The 19,534-nt window shown below is 48.9% G+C and overlaps 1 protein-coding gene across 4 annotated transcripts in view; it reads right to left on the bottom strand.

Moving 5' to 3' along the window:
* LOC1276836 (BMP-binding endothelial regulator protein) overlaps positions 1-19,534 on the bottom strand; it is a 78,642-nt gene that overhangs the window by 26,365 nt on the left and 32,743 nt on the right. For all 4 annotated transcript variants that reach the window (XM_061648840.1, XM_061648841.1, XM_061648839.1 and 1 more), the window contains one exon: positions 14,733-14,809. In XM_061648840.1, coding sequence (XP_061504824.1) covers positions 14,733-14,809 — 77 coding nt within the window. The remainder of the gene's footprint in view (positions 1-14,732; positions 14,810-19,534) is intronic.

Genomic DNA, 19,534 nt, shown 5'->3' with positions numbered 1-19,534 from the left:
GTGTCCGCTTCGCTTCGATTCGGCAGGCGGCAAAGCTCAAAAGACTTTGCTCTTACGGGGGCAATAAAAGGCAACCAACACTGGCCTCTCCCACACACGCCCGCATTGTCATTCCGCACGCATTGCCGCATCCGTAATTGCGAAACACTTGCCGGACCAACTGGCCACCGCCGCCGCCGCCGCTAGGACTGTTATGAAGGCTAGCATAACCGCTTCGTACGCTTCGCGACATAAAATCTCGTTCTGCCCGAAGGCATTATTGTTTTGCATTAGAATATTCTCTTTCCCTCCACTTTGCTGCCCGATCTGCTCTTCACCCCCTTTTTTTGGCTATTTTTCTATTATTTCTACTTCACTGAGCCCAACTTGAGTTCGTCTTTAATCGTGCAGAACGGACAAAGTCCAGGGCAAAGTGTGGGGAGGGATGATATTGGAATAGATGTTTTGTTTTATTTCGCTCCTATCCTCCGTTCGTATTCCCAGCACGTGCAATTTCTCTGCCTAAATCACAATCCTTTCGAGGGCTCGCTCGTACCCTATCGCTCCCACGGCTATAATATGGAGGAGCGCATTAAAACCGAACGGACACCATCCAGACACAAAAATGGGGAGCAAGAAGTAGGAAGACTACCGTACTCTGAGAAGCATCAATTTCAAGGTTTTTCGATTAATTTTTCTTCTACAGCCCCGATCCGGCCGTATTGTGAATGTTCTTGGCCTTTTGTGCTGAGTGATAATGAACCATAAAGTGGCAGTCCAAACGGCGGAACGTGCCACACAGCAAAAGCTTATCCAAACGCACAACACACCATCCACCGCGCCAATCTGCAATCGGAAGTTTCTTTGGTTTTGTTTGCTGGACGCATAAAGTTCTTCTACTCCCTTTTTAGCACTGATAAGCGTCCGGTCCGATCCAGTTAAGCATTTAAACTTGACCCGTCGTTAACCGGGGGGTGGTTGAGAAGGCCTTACTATATGCTTTGCCTTTCAGAAGAAAAGAACAAACCAAGCCACCCTCGCAAATGTGCGACACAAAACGGGATGGCGCCATTTTTGCTGGCCGCCGCCGGTAGTGTGGTGCGTTATCATGACGTCGTTTTGCAGGCGTGCGATGGGTCGAAAGGCATGAAACGATGCAGGCATGTGTACATTGTAGATAAAAAAGGGGCAACCATGCAGCACGTGGAAGACAGCGAACGGAACTGTGCACTGCTAGTGCAGTGCATTGCTATTAACCAAACTCCAATGCTCCATAAATCCATCAAATGCGACTTTTGTTGACTAAACATTCGCTTTCGCCCATGAAACACAGCTTAATTTCCCTCTAATCACCACAACAAACGCGCATTATCGATCCGACGGATCTTGGACGGTTCAGGCCAACGATGGTGTTGCCGCACCATGATGATCATGATCAAGTGTTTTGTGTGTGTGTGTAATTGCAAAATTTATGTGAATCCTAAACAGCGCCAGCCTCGCGCACACCTTCGCACGATCGGGTGTGTTTAGTAATTTATATTACAACATTTTTACTTCTGTTTGTGCCGAGAGACTGTGTATGATGTGCTTCACAAAGTAGCCTGCCGGCGGCGGTGGCGACTGCTACCCACGTTATGATTACTTACCGGTAGGAGCAATTACGAGCGATTTTAATTACAAACAACACAATCTTTATGAACCCCTGTGTGTTGTTGCAAGCTGCAACGATTCCCCATCCGTGCACACTACTATGCAGTCTTAATGCAGTCCGAAATGGCGAAACCCCGGGTTCCCCTGTACAGCGTGAATCTAATCCACTTCGGAAGAAACGATCGAGGGAACGCCACGGCGCCTGAATCGCAGCAGAGAAGGGGAGGGGGGGGGAGGTGATGTGCGGCCAACGGGTGGTACCTATTAAGCCGTCACTTTAAGCTGCGCTTAATCGTACATGTATATCATCATCAGCAGCAGCAGCGGCGGCAGCAGCAGCGCCGACAACTCCGCAACAGGATGACGATCATTGGGTCGGCATCAATAACATCATCATTATCATTATCGCCAACAGCATCGAAGGTGGAGAGAGAGAGAGAGAGAGAGAAGGGGGTGGGGGATGGTAATGCAGTCCCTTTTTTTTTAAACCACAAACCGCTCCTAGAAAACGCATGATCGACCGTTCGATATCGCGCCCATTAATAATATTATCAACGTTTTCATCGTCGTCGCCGTCGTCGTCGCTGTCGTCGTCAATGTGCCAAGAGCCAAGTTCGTCGTCACTACCGGCACCATAGTCACCGGTCGCCCTGCCTTGGTGGCGGGTTAGGGTGTGTGTAGGTAGGGGTGACGAGCCTGACACCGACAGACAGGCCACCAGCTCGGATCAAATGGGGCCCCGAGAACGAATGGGGGTTTGGCAAACCCTTCTTCCATTTTCCCTGTACACACACAAACACACTTCGCACACACACACTCACACATACAGAGGCACATATTTGACGCCGGGCTTTGCGATTAACGCGGGTGCTACCGTGCGAAACTAATCGTGTCGTCGCCGTTTGGCGCGGAAACTGTACATTAGCGTCATTCCAATGCAGATCATATATCGGGTTCCCCGGTGGGGGAAACGGGGGTGTAAGTACTTACCCCCCCCCCCCCCTCCCTTCATCCTTCCCCAGCCCTGTCCCACTCACTCACGCCTGTGCTATCCATTGCTATCTTTGCCATCTCATTACGGGCCGGGTCGGATAGTGGAGTGGTGAAGGCAAAGAGTGGAGCGGGGAAAAAATGCGCGCAGAGACGGGACAAAACTAAAACTAAACACCGAGCGGGTAGATTAGTGACAAGGAAGGGTGGTGCGTGGAGGGAGGTAGAGATAGACAGGCCGATCATTCCAATGCTATCACGCCGTGGTGGTAATGGAACACTCGGTCAAACTCAACATCGGCTGGCAAGGGGTAAAAAATGGACCTGCTGGTTGCCCTTTTCCCTTCCCACCTACTGGTTGGATAAAACAATCGCGGCGCGAGGTTCTAGCACAGGCCCGTTAAATACACGCTCGTTGAACGGCCATTTTCTCCCCCCCCATCCATTTCCACCCCTGAGAGCACCATCCGTTTGTGCGCGGGTGGTGGCGCCAAGCCGTGAGACTAATACGCGAACACAATACACAATTCGAAAGGGAAACCCATAATTGGCTCGGGGACGTGTTAGTAATGCACCACACAATAAACACACACACACACTCACACACACGGCAGCGGTCGGTGATGTGTTGCTGCTGCCGTTGCCAGTGCATAAGCAGACGTGTACTGGGTAATTTGCAAAGCGGTGGTGCTTCATTCAACTGGCAGTGGGAGGAAATATTTTGATTGAAAAAAAAATCATTCAATTTCGTATTCAATTGATGCACTTTGTATCGAAAATATATAAATTATCTAATTTACACCCGTTTTGATTCTGCTAGCAGTGGAACAATATTCATCTTCTAGGGTGTATCCATTTGACAAATACGTTCCGTCATATTGAATTTCACCATCGTTTCTTTACAAACAAAGATGCATTTAAAAATCGTTTTGTTTATTTTTTTTTCTATGCGAAGTGGGTTAAAGTACTTTTAATAAATTTAAAAATATCGATTCAAACCATTTCAACCTGTTCTTGTAGAAATATGTATCTTCTTCTTCTTCTTTGGGACAACAACAGTTGTCGGTCAAGTTCTGCCTGAACCACTAACTAGGGTCACTAGGGGCTGACTTTCAGTGACTTACTTACACATAGCAGGATAGTCAGTCCTATGTATGGAGGTCCATTCGAGGCTTGAACTCATGACAAAAAATTGTGTACGTAAAACATTTATGTACATTTGATTTTGTATGAGCTATCCTGATCGAAATGGTTTAAATGAACTTAGTATTCCTATCAGCTTTATTTTAGACTTTAGATGTGTTTTAGATGTCACGAAAAATTCAAAAACTATTTCGTTAATTTAATTCAACTTTCCAATGAAATCAATAAAAATATAATAAATTCCTTGTAACCAAGAATTATTTACTATTTGCTATGTTTCGATTACGGAACAGTGTGGTTAACGATTTTAAAATGATGAAAAACTGAAAACTGATATGAAACCGATTTTAAAATGATGAAAATCTGATATGATGACCTCCAAAGGAGCTTTTTCACCACCGGATCTGTTTATTTCACCTTGGGCAAATTGATGTTTGTTTACAATTTGTTCAAATTTGTAGCTAATTTCGTGTCTGGTTTTGCATGACAGTGTTGACATGATTGGAGCCACCAACTGTCAAACTCTATATAAAAAAAGTCTAGCTAGTATCGTGAAACTCCCCTTAATTAGATTTGTTTTTCGGTTGTGTAATTTTGATGATGTTTACATCAACTGATATTACATGTTTCTTTGTCAGTATGTTTCTTACTTGTTTGTCAATATATTTCAAAATGTTGAGACCAGTTATTAGTTTTAACTGATTGTTTATATTTAAAAAAAAGATATTTTCATATGTTCATCCTTTGTTTTGCTTCATCCCTTAAAAAGATACAAGTTTTCTTGTTAATCCGATTAGGATTTAAAAAATTAAATTAAATCTTTTAAATTATTCTACTACTTTGCATTTATCAGCACCTAACAGCAAACACCTTTACAAATGATAAATCATTTTCTGCAGTTGCTACGAACCCCTGACCAACCCCCTCCCGCCCAAACCTCAACTTGTTCATGTCCTGTCAAACTAATTTCTATAAAGTAGCCATTAACGATAGAGTGGCCTGAGTGCCCGATGCACTTCACTGCAGCCCGCGTTCAAGCAATTCCCGCTCATCCAGTAATCACCCGAACAAACACACACACATGCACGCACGCACACACATTCCATCGGTGCTTTGATTGACATCCGTGGAATTAAATATGTTAATTGCCCGCACGTTCCTCGAAACTGACTACCGAAAGCACCGCGCGAGCGCGCGCCCCCGGGAGAGTGCACCCTACAAACGCACGCTCGCGAAGAAGAATAAATAGAAGAAGAGGAAGAAGAAGAATAAGAAGAAGAAGAGGTTACAAATTATACACCTCGCTCACGTAACTCATCTGCGGGCAATCAAATGCAACATTGCAGCAGGCCCCACGTCCGTGCACGGTGCAAGCGTGTGGTGCTGCATCGTACACAGCACAGACCGAAGGGGGGGCCGCAGCAAAGCGGTACGGTACGGGGCAGCTGAGCCATGGTGTGGAATGGAATGGAATTATTCATTTTGCTGTCGAACGTTTGTCCCATTGATTGAAAGCGACATTTGTCGATTTGCTATTCAATTGCCTGCTAGCGCAAAACCGATATTAATCTAGCGGCGGTTGTAATGGCATATTAAAATCGGCAATATTTCACCGCACTGGGCCACCGAGAGAAGTTTGTCGTTTATTTTGCTCACTGCTGCTGTTGTTGTTGTTATTGCTGTCACCCTGTCGCCTAACCTTGTTAGACGAGAAAGAGCTGCTGCTGGTGGGGCGAATCGCTTTGCCCGCTTTTTTTTCTGAGAAGGACACGGGACCAAATACACGAGCGCCATAACGCCAGTGCTACAATAAATACGTTTAATGTTGTCGTAAATATTCTATGGAAGAAGCAAACACACGATACAGATTCGATTTGTGTGTGTTTGTGTGTGTGTTTCTTTTTCCAGCAAAACTTCATTCCCACTACAGCCAGCGAGATCACTTAAACTACGAATTCTCGATAAAAGGAATCCACCCAGCTCGTCCTTTGCTGGTCCACAGTTTTTCCCGCCCTACCAAGAAGCTCCACCGGAAGCTCGGGCTAAACTACGAGTGCACTAATGCTAAGTGTTATGTTCTTGGAAAAACCAGCAGGACCAAACCCCCGGGACGAGGGTAAAGTGCTTTCGGTGGAACCATTTTTTGCTTCTTATCCTTCTCCCACTTCGGCCACAGCCCTAATACGCGAAGAAGACGGGCGATATTTATGTGCTGTAAAATGGATTTAAATTTTACCCGGAAATGCGCAGCCTTCGGGAGCGCAGCCTTTTGTCCTTCGATGGGGAGAGGGAGAGTTTGTCTGTGCCACTTCGGTGCCAACTCTGCACGGGAACGCACGCACCGCTCTGCCCCAGTGGCAATGGAGCACAAGCGTGCACAAGAACTTTACTGTGTCCTGGATGGTGGATGGGTTTGCCCCGTTTCTTCGGGCCACCACTTTATGACGCAGTGCATGTTGCATCCGGCAACCGGCATTTCGAGGCCCCATACAGGGGCATCGCGCAACAGCCCCGTCCGTTTCGATTCGATGCGCCTGGGCAGTGAGCAGTGACCCAGATGGGGTTTGCCCGATGATTTATGCACCGAAAAACCCGTACACTTCCGACATGTCCAGCTCGCCCGGGGGTGAAGTACTCCGTTCGGTCACAGTGTGTCCTTCGGGGAAAATCGAGCCTCCTTGTGATCAATTTCTAGAATTACAGTTTTAAGACTGTCAATAGAATGGTGGTCCTGGTGGAGCTTTTCGCAAGTGGTTGAGTCGTTTTTCAGGAAATTCCAGGAAAATTCTTGACCAATGAAGGTTTACTAGTCTCTTGATGGGAATTTAAAATGACAAAATGAAGTGGAATTTTCCTATTTTTCAGTTTCATGAAATGTACCATGCGTCTCCACGGAGCTCTTTTGAAGATTAAAAAACGCAAGAATGCTTCTAAGAAAATCGTTTCTTCGCATAAATTGATGTTTATTTTGGATACATTAAATTTATTAACATTTACTAGCATTTTAAACTTCTAGTTTGGCTACGATTCATTAAAGAAAGTGATTTTTTATTCCTTTGTTTATAAAGCGTTATTGCTTACTTTGCCTTTTTCTTCTTTTTATCACTTTCAATTATTACACATTATTCTTTATTCTAACATTGTTGACTAAACTCTACTTCTTGCACATTCTTTCAAGCGATACAACCAACCGCAAAGCAAACTTCGCACTTCCTGTATCAACACACCTGCGCAATATCGGCTAAACCGCTAAAAACGTGACGCCAATGCCGCTTCCGTCAGCGCGCTGCAATCACTGCTGCAACCGAATGCAACCCGCATCTGCATGTTGCACACCGGCTTCACCTCAACTACCCACCCACCCACCCAACGTGCTCCCCATACGAGACAATACCGCTCGGCCGGCGGGCGAACGGTTCAAGCGTTGCGGCTCCAGACGTTTGCGCCTGACGTCGTCTCGCTGCTTGCTGTAGCATTCTTTCCGGCACACAAGCACCTCCCCCCACACGTCTCATATTCCACTCGTGTAGGGTGTAGGGTGTAGTGAATTTCCTCCCCCCCCCCCCCCTCCCAGCCCATCGATCAACAAGACACCTCTATTCATCAGCGAGCGGGCGGGTGCAACGCGCAATCAAAAGCTCTCAACACGTCTGGACCGACGAAGCTTAAATGTCAGGTCGGAGCCATTTCTCTGCGGACCCTGGGGCATGGTTCTCGGCACAGCGCGAAATTACAGGTGCCAATGAAGTGGTGCCCGCTAAAGTGTCTCGTAATTTTATAAAAAGGGTGCTGCTGCTGCTGCCTGGTGGCATTTCACGAAACCGAAGGTGTGCGAAACCGTCGCCATTTAATAATGAGCTCGGTTGTGATAATCGACTTACAACAATTGCTCGATACACACACACACACACACAGGGAGGCGTCAGGGATCTGTATCAGCCAGACTCTCGTGCGAGGTGGAATAAATTCGTTGCAAGAATGCCTTTCTCCCTACGGCGCTGGAAGCTGGGAGCTCCACCAGAAAGTCACCAGACATAGACAGGCTTGCCAGACGGCTATCGAACACGCTATCGACATTCTATCAGAAGCAGTGCTATCAAACATCGATCCAAAGGCAGTCCGAGAACCACTGGTACCGGAAGCACCGGAAAGGAAAAGGAAAGTTTCGCTCGTGGCTGGCTAAAAATAATCCTCCGTCTTGCAGCATCGCTGCAGCTCTCGCTCGTCTGCCAATCAGCTGCAATGGCTGCTTGTGTGTGTGTGTGTGTGTGTGTGTGTGCACACCGTCTATCTGTCTTGTCTATCTCACTAGCTATCCTCTCCCTCCTCCCTCCACTTTCCCCCGCCGCTCTTTATCTTCCACGGCAAGGCCACAACATCAGCGGACAAACGGTCCCATCGCCGGCAGGCAAGAGAGACCGGATCTTGCCAACCGATTGATGGTAAGCTCGATGCTCCATCATCTTCCAGCGGGCTTATTTTGCCCTTGCAAGCACACACACACACACTCTTTTTGCGCCCTCCCAATCTCCAATCTATTCATATGCGTGCATGGCTGTATGGGTTGTCTGTGTATTTATGCTGACCTACCGTCAGTCCAGCCATTCGCTCTCTCTCTCTGTTTTGTGTGCGCGCGCGCGAGACAGCACGGCATAACTCGTCCAAAGCTGGGCTGGGGCTTGGAAATCATGATATGCAAATGACTTTCTACGAAATTTATTTATTTTCATACAATATTCATCAACGTCAATCATTAATCGTTACGTCGGGGGACCGATCGTGGCCGGGCTCGAGGCCGCCGTGCTTTGCGCGTCGACGTGAGCGCGGTGGCTTACACATGCATCATATGCCTAGCATAATCTCCCCCGTTCTGTGCCGCTGCCTCTCCTTCACCCAGAGGTGACATTTTGTGGGGCAGCTTTGGCCGGCCTTTTTTCTGTGGACAGGAAAGGATGGCGAGGGAAGCCCCACAACGAAAAACACAAACATGGCTGAGATTGGACGCGCCGAATGAGTGTCCATCCAGTCGAAATGTGGTCCACCAGTGTTTCGTTGGCCAGGAGAAATGGAAGGAGGTAATACATGTAAATGAATAGCAATTGTTCAGCCATTCGATTTTGTGCATTGTGCCTTTTTTGAGTGGTGAACGTTCACCAACGCCAAGGACTGGAGTGCCCCCCGAAAAATGGTCTTGTTACCGCAAATAAATATGTTTTTTTTTCTGTAAGTTTATGCTCATTACATTAAATAATAAAAAGCAACAACACACACACAAATGGCAAACTCAAAGCTCGTCTGTGAAGGGATGGCGACCGAGAAACGCAATCACAGCATCAACCACAACTGGCAACTAGCCGCGCGAGTTAAACGCAACAGTGAAGTGAAATGGAATGCGCTACCCTTTCCCCTTATCAGTGGTGGACCCCGCTTAGTATGAAACGATCGCACCAGAAGTATGCACAGCCCCGGCACGGCACGGTATGGCAAGACGAAAAACGAAAAGCATTAAAACGAAGCACAGCAACATTCAAAACAAAACCGCACACGCACACGGGTAAGGGAAACCCGAAAATTCGATGACCCACATTCTCGCTCCGCATTGGCTTGATCACTTGATTCTCCAGCACCATCAGAAGGGATCGCAGGGGGCATCTGAAGGGGGAGTAGATCAGCGGCACAGAACGCAGCAAACGAGCAAAGCAATGTAGCCCCACGGGAAAGAGTGTGGCACAAGCATGGCTCAATCAGGTGGAATATGTAACCCAAAGGAAGAGCAGGGGGCGATGAAAAATGGCGCACATAGGCCCCATTAAGCGCAAAAGTAACTCAACGCAAACAAATAAAACCACGTGCCAGGATGCAAAAAAATAAAATAAATATTTAGAGCCCCTTTACAAATCACAACATCTTTATCAATCCAGTTCGCCCAATAAGCACGCGGTGGCTAGTCTAAATCGGCCTAGTTTAACTCCCCCGGCATTTCATCCCTCATCCACAGCATGATCTTGGGGAAGGTTGATCACACACACACACACACACACACACACCTTGCAGATGAGCCACCTGTGTGTGCCTGTGGTGCGATTGGGGAAGAAGGCCCGCTTTGCTAAGATGAAAGCGAGACGGTCCCCCCAATCCCCGGGCGACCAAAAGGGGGGGGCAAGGGAAATGTGTTGCATGCCTTTCGCATGTGCACCGCCACCAGTGCCTTCCCCCCCCCCACCAGGGGGGGTGTTGTTTTCACCCCTCTGCAGAAGTGAAAAGAAGAGAAGAGGGAAAAAAATACGCAACCACCACACAACCACCACGACCGACCCCAAACGGAATGGCACAGCGTGGAGTAGTGTGTGTCTGTGTGTGCGCGCGCTCGAACGGCCTTTATCGACCTTGTTCATTGTATAATAACACTCGGCCATATTTTTATGTGTGTTTCTCTTTTGCTGCCTTCTTCTACTTCTACGCTCTGCCGCCCCGCTTGGTTCCAGCCCTTCCTACCAGCTTGTGCGTTGGGGTTTGGTGGTGTTATGGACCGGTTTTTTGCTTTGCACCTATGTGCAGCGTCGCTCCGGGAAGGGAGGTTAACCTTACCTAAAGGGGAAGGTGAAAGGGGTGGTCAAGTCGTCAGCTAAAGAGAGAGAGAGGGTGAGGGAAAGCACGGGTAGAGGCTAGCAGCTCTTCACTGTCGCGCACGTGGCCATTGCGATCGCCGTGTCCCGCTCGCGGCCGCTGCGACGCTCGTTTGCGCTTACTCTTAATGTCACTACCGTCGCACCGCGCCGCCCGCTACCTACGTGCATCCCTTCTTGGTGGTTTCGGTTAGGCCCTCGCCGTCTACTAGCGACACACACACACACACAGCATGCAGCCATAAAACCTTTCTCTTCGCCGGGATGCCGAGGCACCTGTTTCGCAGATTCGCCCGTCCAGCTTATCGTGCGCGACCCTCTGTTGTTGCTGCTGTTGTTTCTCTCCCCCTTCGCTAGGTCCTGCTATTTCGCATTCCAAGCGTGCACAGCACCCCTCTGATGGCTGATCTTTATCGCCCGGTCGACTGCCAATTGCATTATCATCCTCCCGACCGCGAGTTCGCGAGGGTTGTTCGCCCAATTTGCGGATTATTCGATTAGACGCTGTGGCAAAGTCGCGGCCACCCTGTGCCCTGTCCTGCGTATGATAATCGCGTGCGAAAGACGCACGTCTTGTCGAACGACACGATAGTGGACGGTCCCGAGCGATCGTAAAACCTTTATCGGCTTTATAGGATCACTTCGAGCGCGCGCGCGCGCACGCTTGTTTTCGAACCCGCCAGCAGGAGGTGACTATGACATTTTCCTAGTCGCTGCCTGCCGGTGGCCAGTGTTGCCAGGCAGAAAAAGCACACACACACACACACACGGTAGCAGAAGAATGGAAATGTAGGGGGGAAAGGGGGGGGGGGGGCGGCCCGTGGGGAGCCGTGATTCGAAACAATTCCGAGCCGCATAAACATAAATAAATAAATAAAACCTATCCGAAACGATCATCATCTGCATGCCGGCGCGCTTCGCTTTAGCGAAATAGGGACGGGGATAGTAAGAGAAAGGGAATATAGGGGGTGTGGAATAAAAATCCCGCGAGACACCTGTGCCTCCGAAGCGTCTTTTTTTTTTCTTTCAAGAGCACACACATGGTGAACGGATGATGATGATGATGGGACCGATGCGATCTCGAAACCCCGCAGGTGGATCGCGGATGTTTTGGCTCCTTTTGTTGTTGTTTTTGTTGCTGCTGCTGTGCGTTTATCCCCTTGACACTATCACGCTTTTTATACTTTTTTTGGCTGCCTTGTCTCCTACACGTTACGCAGGGAGAAACATCTTTCTCTTCAGACCATGCGTTTTTTTCGGCTTTTCAAAACATCGTCTCCGTGTCTTGATCTTCGAAAAACACGCACGATACGGCTTAATTTCCCCCTTACTCCCCCCCTCACTGCTCGCCGACGAAAAAAAAAACACACATTCCCAATCTGCTAAATAGCGTGGAGCAACATTCTTCTTCGTCGTCGGTAGTAACAATGTGTAAGACCTGGACTGGACTAGCCGGCCGCCCGAACGGTTTTGGCTCCCTCGCAAAATCCGGCTTTGCGTGCGGAGTTTCACCGTAAGCGGCTGCCGGCAAACCCAGCCGGCCAGACACACACACACACACGCGCAGGAGAAGTGTGTGTGTGTGTGTGTGTGTGTGTGTGTATGTCAGTGTGCGTTGGCAGAGCTAACGAGAAGCAGCAGCCAGCAGCCGCACACAGGAAGCGAGCGAAACTATCGCCGGAACGGGACGGGAATCATGGCACGCACGCGGAACATTCCACCCGATGAATACTAATGCCCGTGTGTGTGTGTGTTTTTTTTTAATGTATGCAAAGATTTTAATTCTCCCCCCCCCCCCCTCCAGCGATGAAGAGGCGCGATGTGCGGACACAGCGATAAAAAGAACATTCTCTACCTCAAGCGGTCCTCACCCACGCTCTCTCTCTCTCACACACACAACGGGGAGGGCGAAACAGCTGGCCGAACACCTCCTTCGATACACGGTTGGTTAGTCACATGATCTGGATGCTGGCTTTTCTTTTCGACCGGTTGGGACCGTGGGCCAGCTGATGATGCTGATGCCCTGCGACACATAGGGAGGCAAGGTTTGGGGCTGCCCCCGGAGCACGATCGTACATTCTTGCGTTCGTCGTACCGCGCATCAAGATCAAGAGAGCGCTACTGAAGGCGGACGACGGACGGATACACACACACACACATACGACCTGATACTCTTTGCGTTACTACCGTCGGGGGTCGGGGTATCTTTTCTGCATGATTGCCGATCAAGAATCTCTCCCAAGACATCGCTGAGAACACTGGCGCGTAAACATTGGAGCTGGATTGGAATGCATGGCCAATGAAGGCAGCGATCGGTTTGCAAGAGGCACACAGACGAATCGCTTATCGTAGTAACGTGTACCTAGACCTATTGGCAATGTTGAGTTGAGACGCTTATAATGAGAAACGTGTGTGCTTAGTATCTCTGCATGCAGTCCGAATGTAACACTTTGAGATCAGAGCTGCTCCGTAGCAAAGTTGGCAGCTCTCCGTTTTAGTAAGAACACGGGTAGACGATCAAATCTCAAATATGAACCTAGATCCACAACTAGTTCAGAACTGCATCCAAAATGGTTTTAGGGTGTATGATATTAGTTTCAATTGTTTCGAGAGAAGTTCCAAAACCGGTACGGGTTTAGAATGATTTCCAGGAAATGTCCCGGATCTATGAAGGTTAGGAGCAGTTTCAAAGACGGTATATTAAATGAGATTCACTTCTAGGGGAGACGTATGAGTTCAGTATTAGTTTCTAGATCGGGAAGGATTTGAGATCTGTTCCAGGATTGGTATGAGTTATTTACAAGATCCAAGGGCAATGTTGGTTCAGTCTCAGTTTCAGGGTTGGTATGGATTGGAGATCTATTCGAAGATTGGTATAGGTTAAGGATCCAGTACTAAAATGAGATCAAGATCAATCCCATAAAGAGTTTAGGAACAGTTTAATTTCCGGTAACATGAAACAGTTTCAGAAACTAGGCCAAAGGAACTAGTTAAGAATAAATAAGATTTTGAGGTACTGATAGACTTCATCTTCAGGATCTTGGACAACAGACTTCAACTTAAGGATCTTGGATCTTTAAATATTCAATAAGAATAACCTGTCCCAAGTATCTCAAGTGCAAGCAAATCTCTCTTTTATTATTACTTCTCATTTATTCTTTAAATTGTAATACATTTCCAACACATATTATCGAGCAGAGAGATGCCCAAATGCCGTTTCTTCTTTCGTATGACAGGTCCACACTGAAACACACTAGCTCAAAGCTGCATCTACCTGCAATGTAAAAACTCGGGAGGAAGGGGAGTTTGCCTACAACCAACAACCGGGGCGTTGGAAGGGAACCACATCGGTGTGCTACCGCCCAACGCGTTCGTTCTGTTGTTAGCTTTTCATTTAGGTTATTTGTTCGACACAAGTGGCAAAAGGAAAAAGTTAACACACTACCGTCCCCGAACCGGTCGGTCTGTGTGTGTGTGTGTGTCTGGCTGGCGCGTCATGCGCTGCCCATATTTACCGTGCGGTTGCTCCTGCTCCGCGCGGTGGTCCGTATGTGTGTACCCGCTCTGTCTGCGCGTTTGTCAACAAGCGGCAACGCCACTGTGGCCCTCGCCGCAGAACGTGGCCACTGTGGAGGGTCCCCGAGCGCATCGCGCTATTTCAAAAGGATGGAAAACAATAACGAAACGGAGATGGCGCCCAACGGATCGGGGCTCGGTTGCGATCGGTTCGATCAGCTGCAGCGGTGTGCAAGTAGTAAACAGTTTTTTTTTCTTGGGATAGAGGAGAAGCTCTAGGAAGGAGAAAAATCAACAACTCAACACATGAGGGATGAGTTTCCACAGCTGAGCGTCGGCTCAGCGCCGTCCGTCGGCTCAGGTAATAATGGGATAACTGTTCCGTCCGAATCTGCCAGTTATCAATGAAATGAACAGAATGAAGGGAACACGCCCTAGCGAGAAGGACCACAGGAAGGAAAGGTTTCGGTCATTAAGATGCTGGCGCCGAAGCTGATCGAGACCTGCCGACCAGCGGGTGCTGGCGTCAGCAAACAAAAACCCATCCCAAACGCCACCCGCTGAGCCGTCCTGAGGCGAATCCTTTTTGTCTTCTCTCTACCTGTCACACACCGATTGGCTCGAAAGTCCTTAAGCTAATAAAAGCACAGCAGGACAACAACAACCTGCCCGATGCGATGTAAGCAGCAGCGGACTTTCCACTTGACTTTGGCAATTACCGAGAAATCCTCTTCCTCTCTCTCTCTGTCTCTCGAACCGGAACGAATCGAGGGACAGGGATCCAGGGGGAAAATGGTTAAATCAACACTGGCGGCTGTCCAGACTTACCTTGCAGATACACTTGAAGCACGGCATGCTGATCCTAACCTCTTCGCCCTCGTTTGTGCACGGTTCCCGATATCCAGCTGTGAAAGAGATGGAGAGAGAGACAAAAGCAAACGAAGACATTAGAAAACATCCTAACTATTCTCGAAAAAAATAAAACCCTTGGGACATTCAATAAACAAACCTAAACGAGGGAGAAAAACAGACTTGAATCAACAAAGACGTTCCTACCGGAGTTGGCAGAGGGCACTTTTTTGTACTGAACTATCAATGCTTCATTCATAAAAAAGGTGGGGCTGCGTTCGACAATAGGCATCAAAACCCGAAACGCCGACTCGTAAATTATCGCTACAATTCCGTCACACCAACGAACGATTTGCACCGTAGCGAAAGCTTCACTGTTGACTGTGCCGTGGCTCAAAATTCTGAATAAGCCTGCAAACCGCAACAATGTAACAGGGCCGTGCTCCTGGCCACAAAAGCCGGTCTTACACAGAGCCGCAAAGTAGACACGGAGCATTAGACGGGCGTGCGCACATTAGCACATTAGCACACGCTCTGCAACACACCCGATTCGCCTTCACCGCAAATGATTGCTGACAGTATGGGGATCAATTCCGAATTTGCTCCGTATTTGCAGACAATCCTACCAAAAGCCACTCCAACCTGACAGTGACCAAATGACCGAGTTCAGACTTCAAAAAGCGAATGCCGCCCGAGCTGCACCCGCGTATTAGCGTATTAGTTAGCACATTTTGCGGCCGAACAAAAAAACTCCTGACCAAACACGTGAACTGGAGTGGAATTGGAATTGGAATGCATCGGGAGCGGATGGCCCATCCCGCCATGAAGTCATCACCGTCCCCGGGAGTCTGCAAGGTGTGGTTCTTGCTCCAACCGAGTCGTCCAATCGTGATCGGGTTTAAGTTCAATCCGATTGGGCGTCATCGGACCCAGCTGGACGGTTTTGGCCACAGCACACAGCATTCAAGGAAGATCAACAACAAAAAACACGACCCGATGCCATATTCCCGTCCCCATGCGGTCAGCGTTCCCTGTTATGGATGTACTGTCGAGACCATTTGTCAACTTCTCGCCCATGTTGGAGCGCACAGTACGGGTTTTGGTGACGGGCTGTCACGACAAGTCAGACCAAACGGTGGTGGTGGGGTGGTGAAAGGTAGGCCTGGGTTCACCTGCCTTCTCGCCATATTCCAACCGCGGCCGATGACGATGATATTTCGGGTTTCCGAAAATAAATCAATGTATTTATTTTTAATTCTCCGTGGTCGATATTTTTAGCGCATGATACAGCGTTTAGTTTCCATTTTCTGAATAGGGAGAACGGCGGAGGGCGGTGGTGGCCAGTTTGCTGACGTTATGGTTGCTGTTCTTTTTTTTCTGTTGCGAATTTGTGCCTCCCTCGCCGGCTTGTTTGTTGCTTTCTTCTGCATTCTTCGATACATGGAGTGGGTCGATTGAGTTCACGCCGTTCACGCTCGCTACGCGTACGGAGTTTTGTTTCTTCAAAGATTACTTAAAGATCAGTCTCCAGAGGGGAATAAGAAGGGGGGGAGGGGGATGTTTACAAGCCCACAGGAAGAGCGTAATCCCACACTCCCGGACATTTAACCCGTTTTGCCAATCCCGTTTGCCTATTGTCTGCTGACGTCACACACAAAACACAACAAGGTTCGTCACAGCTTCGATGCCACCGGCACGGCATGCCTGTTTGCGGTCGGGTCTACGTTTGCCTCCCCCCCACTCCCTCCACTCAAACCCGTACGAGAAATTCACTATCACGCACGCACGCCCAGCAGCGCGATGCGATAGCGATGGCAAACAAGATTATCCTCAACCGGCGGGATTCTCCTCGGCAGACGTCACCGACCCGGATCGGGAAGAAGCAATGGTTCGCACCAGAAGACATTTGTGCACATATTTGCTGTTCACACTTCGGGCGGAACGCACTGCAAAACGGGTGGAGGGGGATATACTTATACTGGGTCGGAAGTTTAATTCTCTGATAACGTACCTCACTTAAACCTATCTCTTCGCTCCGGCCACACTTCCCAGCGAATTAACGACGTCATTCGTGCAACAAAGTGCAGCAGATGAATGAATGAACCGAGCGACATCCTCAATTCCTGTTCCGGTGACGCCAACGCACACCCCTTCATTCCTCTACTACCTCTTTCTCTCTCTGTGTGTGTATGTGTCAATACACACCTACAGAGAGCGCCATGTTTACCGACCGGCACGTCGTCGTCGTCGTCGTCGGTGTACAAGCAACGTTTCGGGGAGTAAACAAAACCCACCAAGCGATGACTACAACCCGGTCGAGGGCCCAGGGAGGGCACGCGTGGAGGCAGGCAAATAGTAACGCGGCCACAATAACAACAACCACACACACACACACACACCGGTTGTAGCTGTGTGAAATAACGCGCAACAACACACCGCGGCTGTGGTGACTCACGGGATGACGTTGGCCGGAGGACGTCGGTCACACATCGCCGTAAAGCGCCATCTCATCGTCCAAACCACCGCCACCCATCAGCGCCGTCAACAAGAAACTGGCGGCATTTTTGGCAAATATTTACATCCTCTTTGCAGGCCGCTTCTTGCTACGCTTCCTATTAAGCGGGGAAAGGGGTTTAGGGAGCGCTTAGAAGCAGCTCCGGCAAGGGCAGCTTCTTTTTTCCCACACACCGGGACGTCTACCAAGACGCAAACCGGAAGCAGGACCCAAACAAACGTGCGCCGGAAGTTTGCACAAGTTTGCCGCGGTTTGGTCCGCGTCAATGGTCACGTTTATCGTCACGAGCTCATCCTCCGGAGGTGGTGAGAAAATGCTTCTCCTCGTGTGCTTGTTTGTGCAGCGCCATCTAGGGCACAGAAGACACCAGATCGCACACCTGCGATAGTGCACGATCGCTGGCAAGAAAATCGTGATAGGGTGGCATATCGTCTTCCCCCCCTTTTTTTGACACGAACTGGGCAAAGTGCAATGGACTGTCACCGATGCACCGGTGCAGATGTGCAGAGCGACCGAAAGACACTGAATTACGGCTAGTTGGACCCCAAGATAAGCATCGCGGACGACACCAACCCCGGCGGGGGTTTTGCAACAACATCCTAGTATCCAGCGCCTACTCGTACTTGTTTATCATCACTGCCCGATCTCTCCATCTCTCCGCACAAGGAGAAACACACCTCATTGGCAAGTTAATTGCCAAGTTTCCCGCCCAGCCCGCAGGATCTGCAGCAAACGGGTGAAAACGGGCGTCAGCGGGACATGCGAAATGTGGTTTTGGCACAACGGCACTACGAGCTCCAACGAGACCCCGCACAACATGCAACACAGCAAACGGTCATTAAAAGTAGCCTTCCATCGTCACCTACCATCAGGGCGACAAACACAACACACACTCACACAGACACCAAAACCCTCGAGGTGCTGTACCTTTTTTTTAATCAAAAAACATTAACCATCTTTACGGCGGTTACGTGTAGTTTCCGCGCGGGTTCCCAATGAGGCGGGATGAATCGGCCAACAAAAACGGGCTGAAATGCACGTACACGACACATTACGGGTCGTCGCATGGATGCAGCTCGCGATAAGATGCTGCAACGGATAAGACAGCATGTTGGTGGCACTGGGCGCTGGAGGTTCTCTAGTAGCGAGAAACTGCAACAGTGGATTCATCACTTCAGAAGTGCAAACATTTTCTTGGAAGTGTAACCTCATACTAATTCATCATATCTTAACGTACCAACGACAATTTAGAGCAAGCGTGACTCATCAAACTTCCTCCACAAACTATCCCAACAAAAGTCTTCTCTCCAATAGTCATCTCTCTGGACTCCTCCATCTAGACACGAAAGGCACTTCGAAATACAGCTTCCACTTCAGTGATTAATTTAAGCGTCCTTTTTTCCTTCCAAATACGTCCTCCACACGGCACAGGTGTGTGTATATGCACAGCACAACAGCTGCACCACAAACGCATTCACAGTAACCGTAAGAGCGTAAGAAACCACATTCTTCAGCCGATGACGATGCCCCGCGATGCCTGAGCAGTGTGTTCCCGGGCAACGAGAGAATCTCATCCGGGACGAGTTTTTTTTTCGGGGTGTTTCGACGCAGTTTCGTACATTTCTTTGTTTTTTTCTCGTTTTGTTACTGCGCTTGTTGTCGTACACATTATTGGACCATCATGCGCGATTCACGGTGTGCGCAATCGTTCGCTTGTCACCAGGATAGAAAGGCAACATGCAATCGCTTGTGCCCAGACTTCAACAACAAAACTGCACCCAGGTACTGGTTACGAGAAGCGAATGGCCGCTGGCAGCAACGGGATCCTGTTTGAGGATATATCCGTGTGTGAGTGTGTGTGTCTGTGTGTATGTGAGGGCAATATTTTCTCCAATCCCCGCACCCAACCACACTCCACACCAACATCGAAGTTGTATCGAAATCGCGTTGTGTTCCAATGGCTTTGGTTTCAGGATCCAACACACAAAAAAACGTACAAACTGTCGTCAACTGTCCGCCAAGGGGCTCAATTTCGGGTTCCCCAATTCTCCTTCCACTCCTGGTCGTTTCTCTTCCCTCATACACTACGCTTCGGGTGGGGAACTTGTCACCGACATCCATCGACGAACCTGTACCTGTGTCCGTGGAGACGTCATTAAGGAGTTTTATTTATATTTTCAGATGATGTTTTTTTCAACCCCCCTCTTCCTATCTTTCTCCTTCTCTCCATCCCCTTCTCTTTCACCTTATTAACTTTCATGCACTT

The sequence above is a fragment of the Anopheles gambiae genome, chromosome 2 (genome assembly GCF_943734735.2).
Source record: "Anopheles gambiae chromosome 2, idAnoGambNW_F1_1, whole genome shotgun sequence".
Classification (NCBI taxonomy): Eukaryota; Metazoa; Arthropoda; class Insecta; order Diptera; family Culicidae; genus Anopheles; species Anopheles gambiae.
The sequence above is the reverse complement of the archived record's forward strand: the minus strand, read 5'-3'. Positions and strand labels throughout refer to the sequence as shown.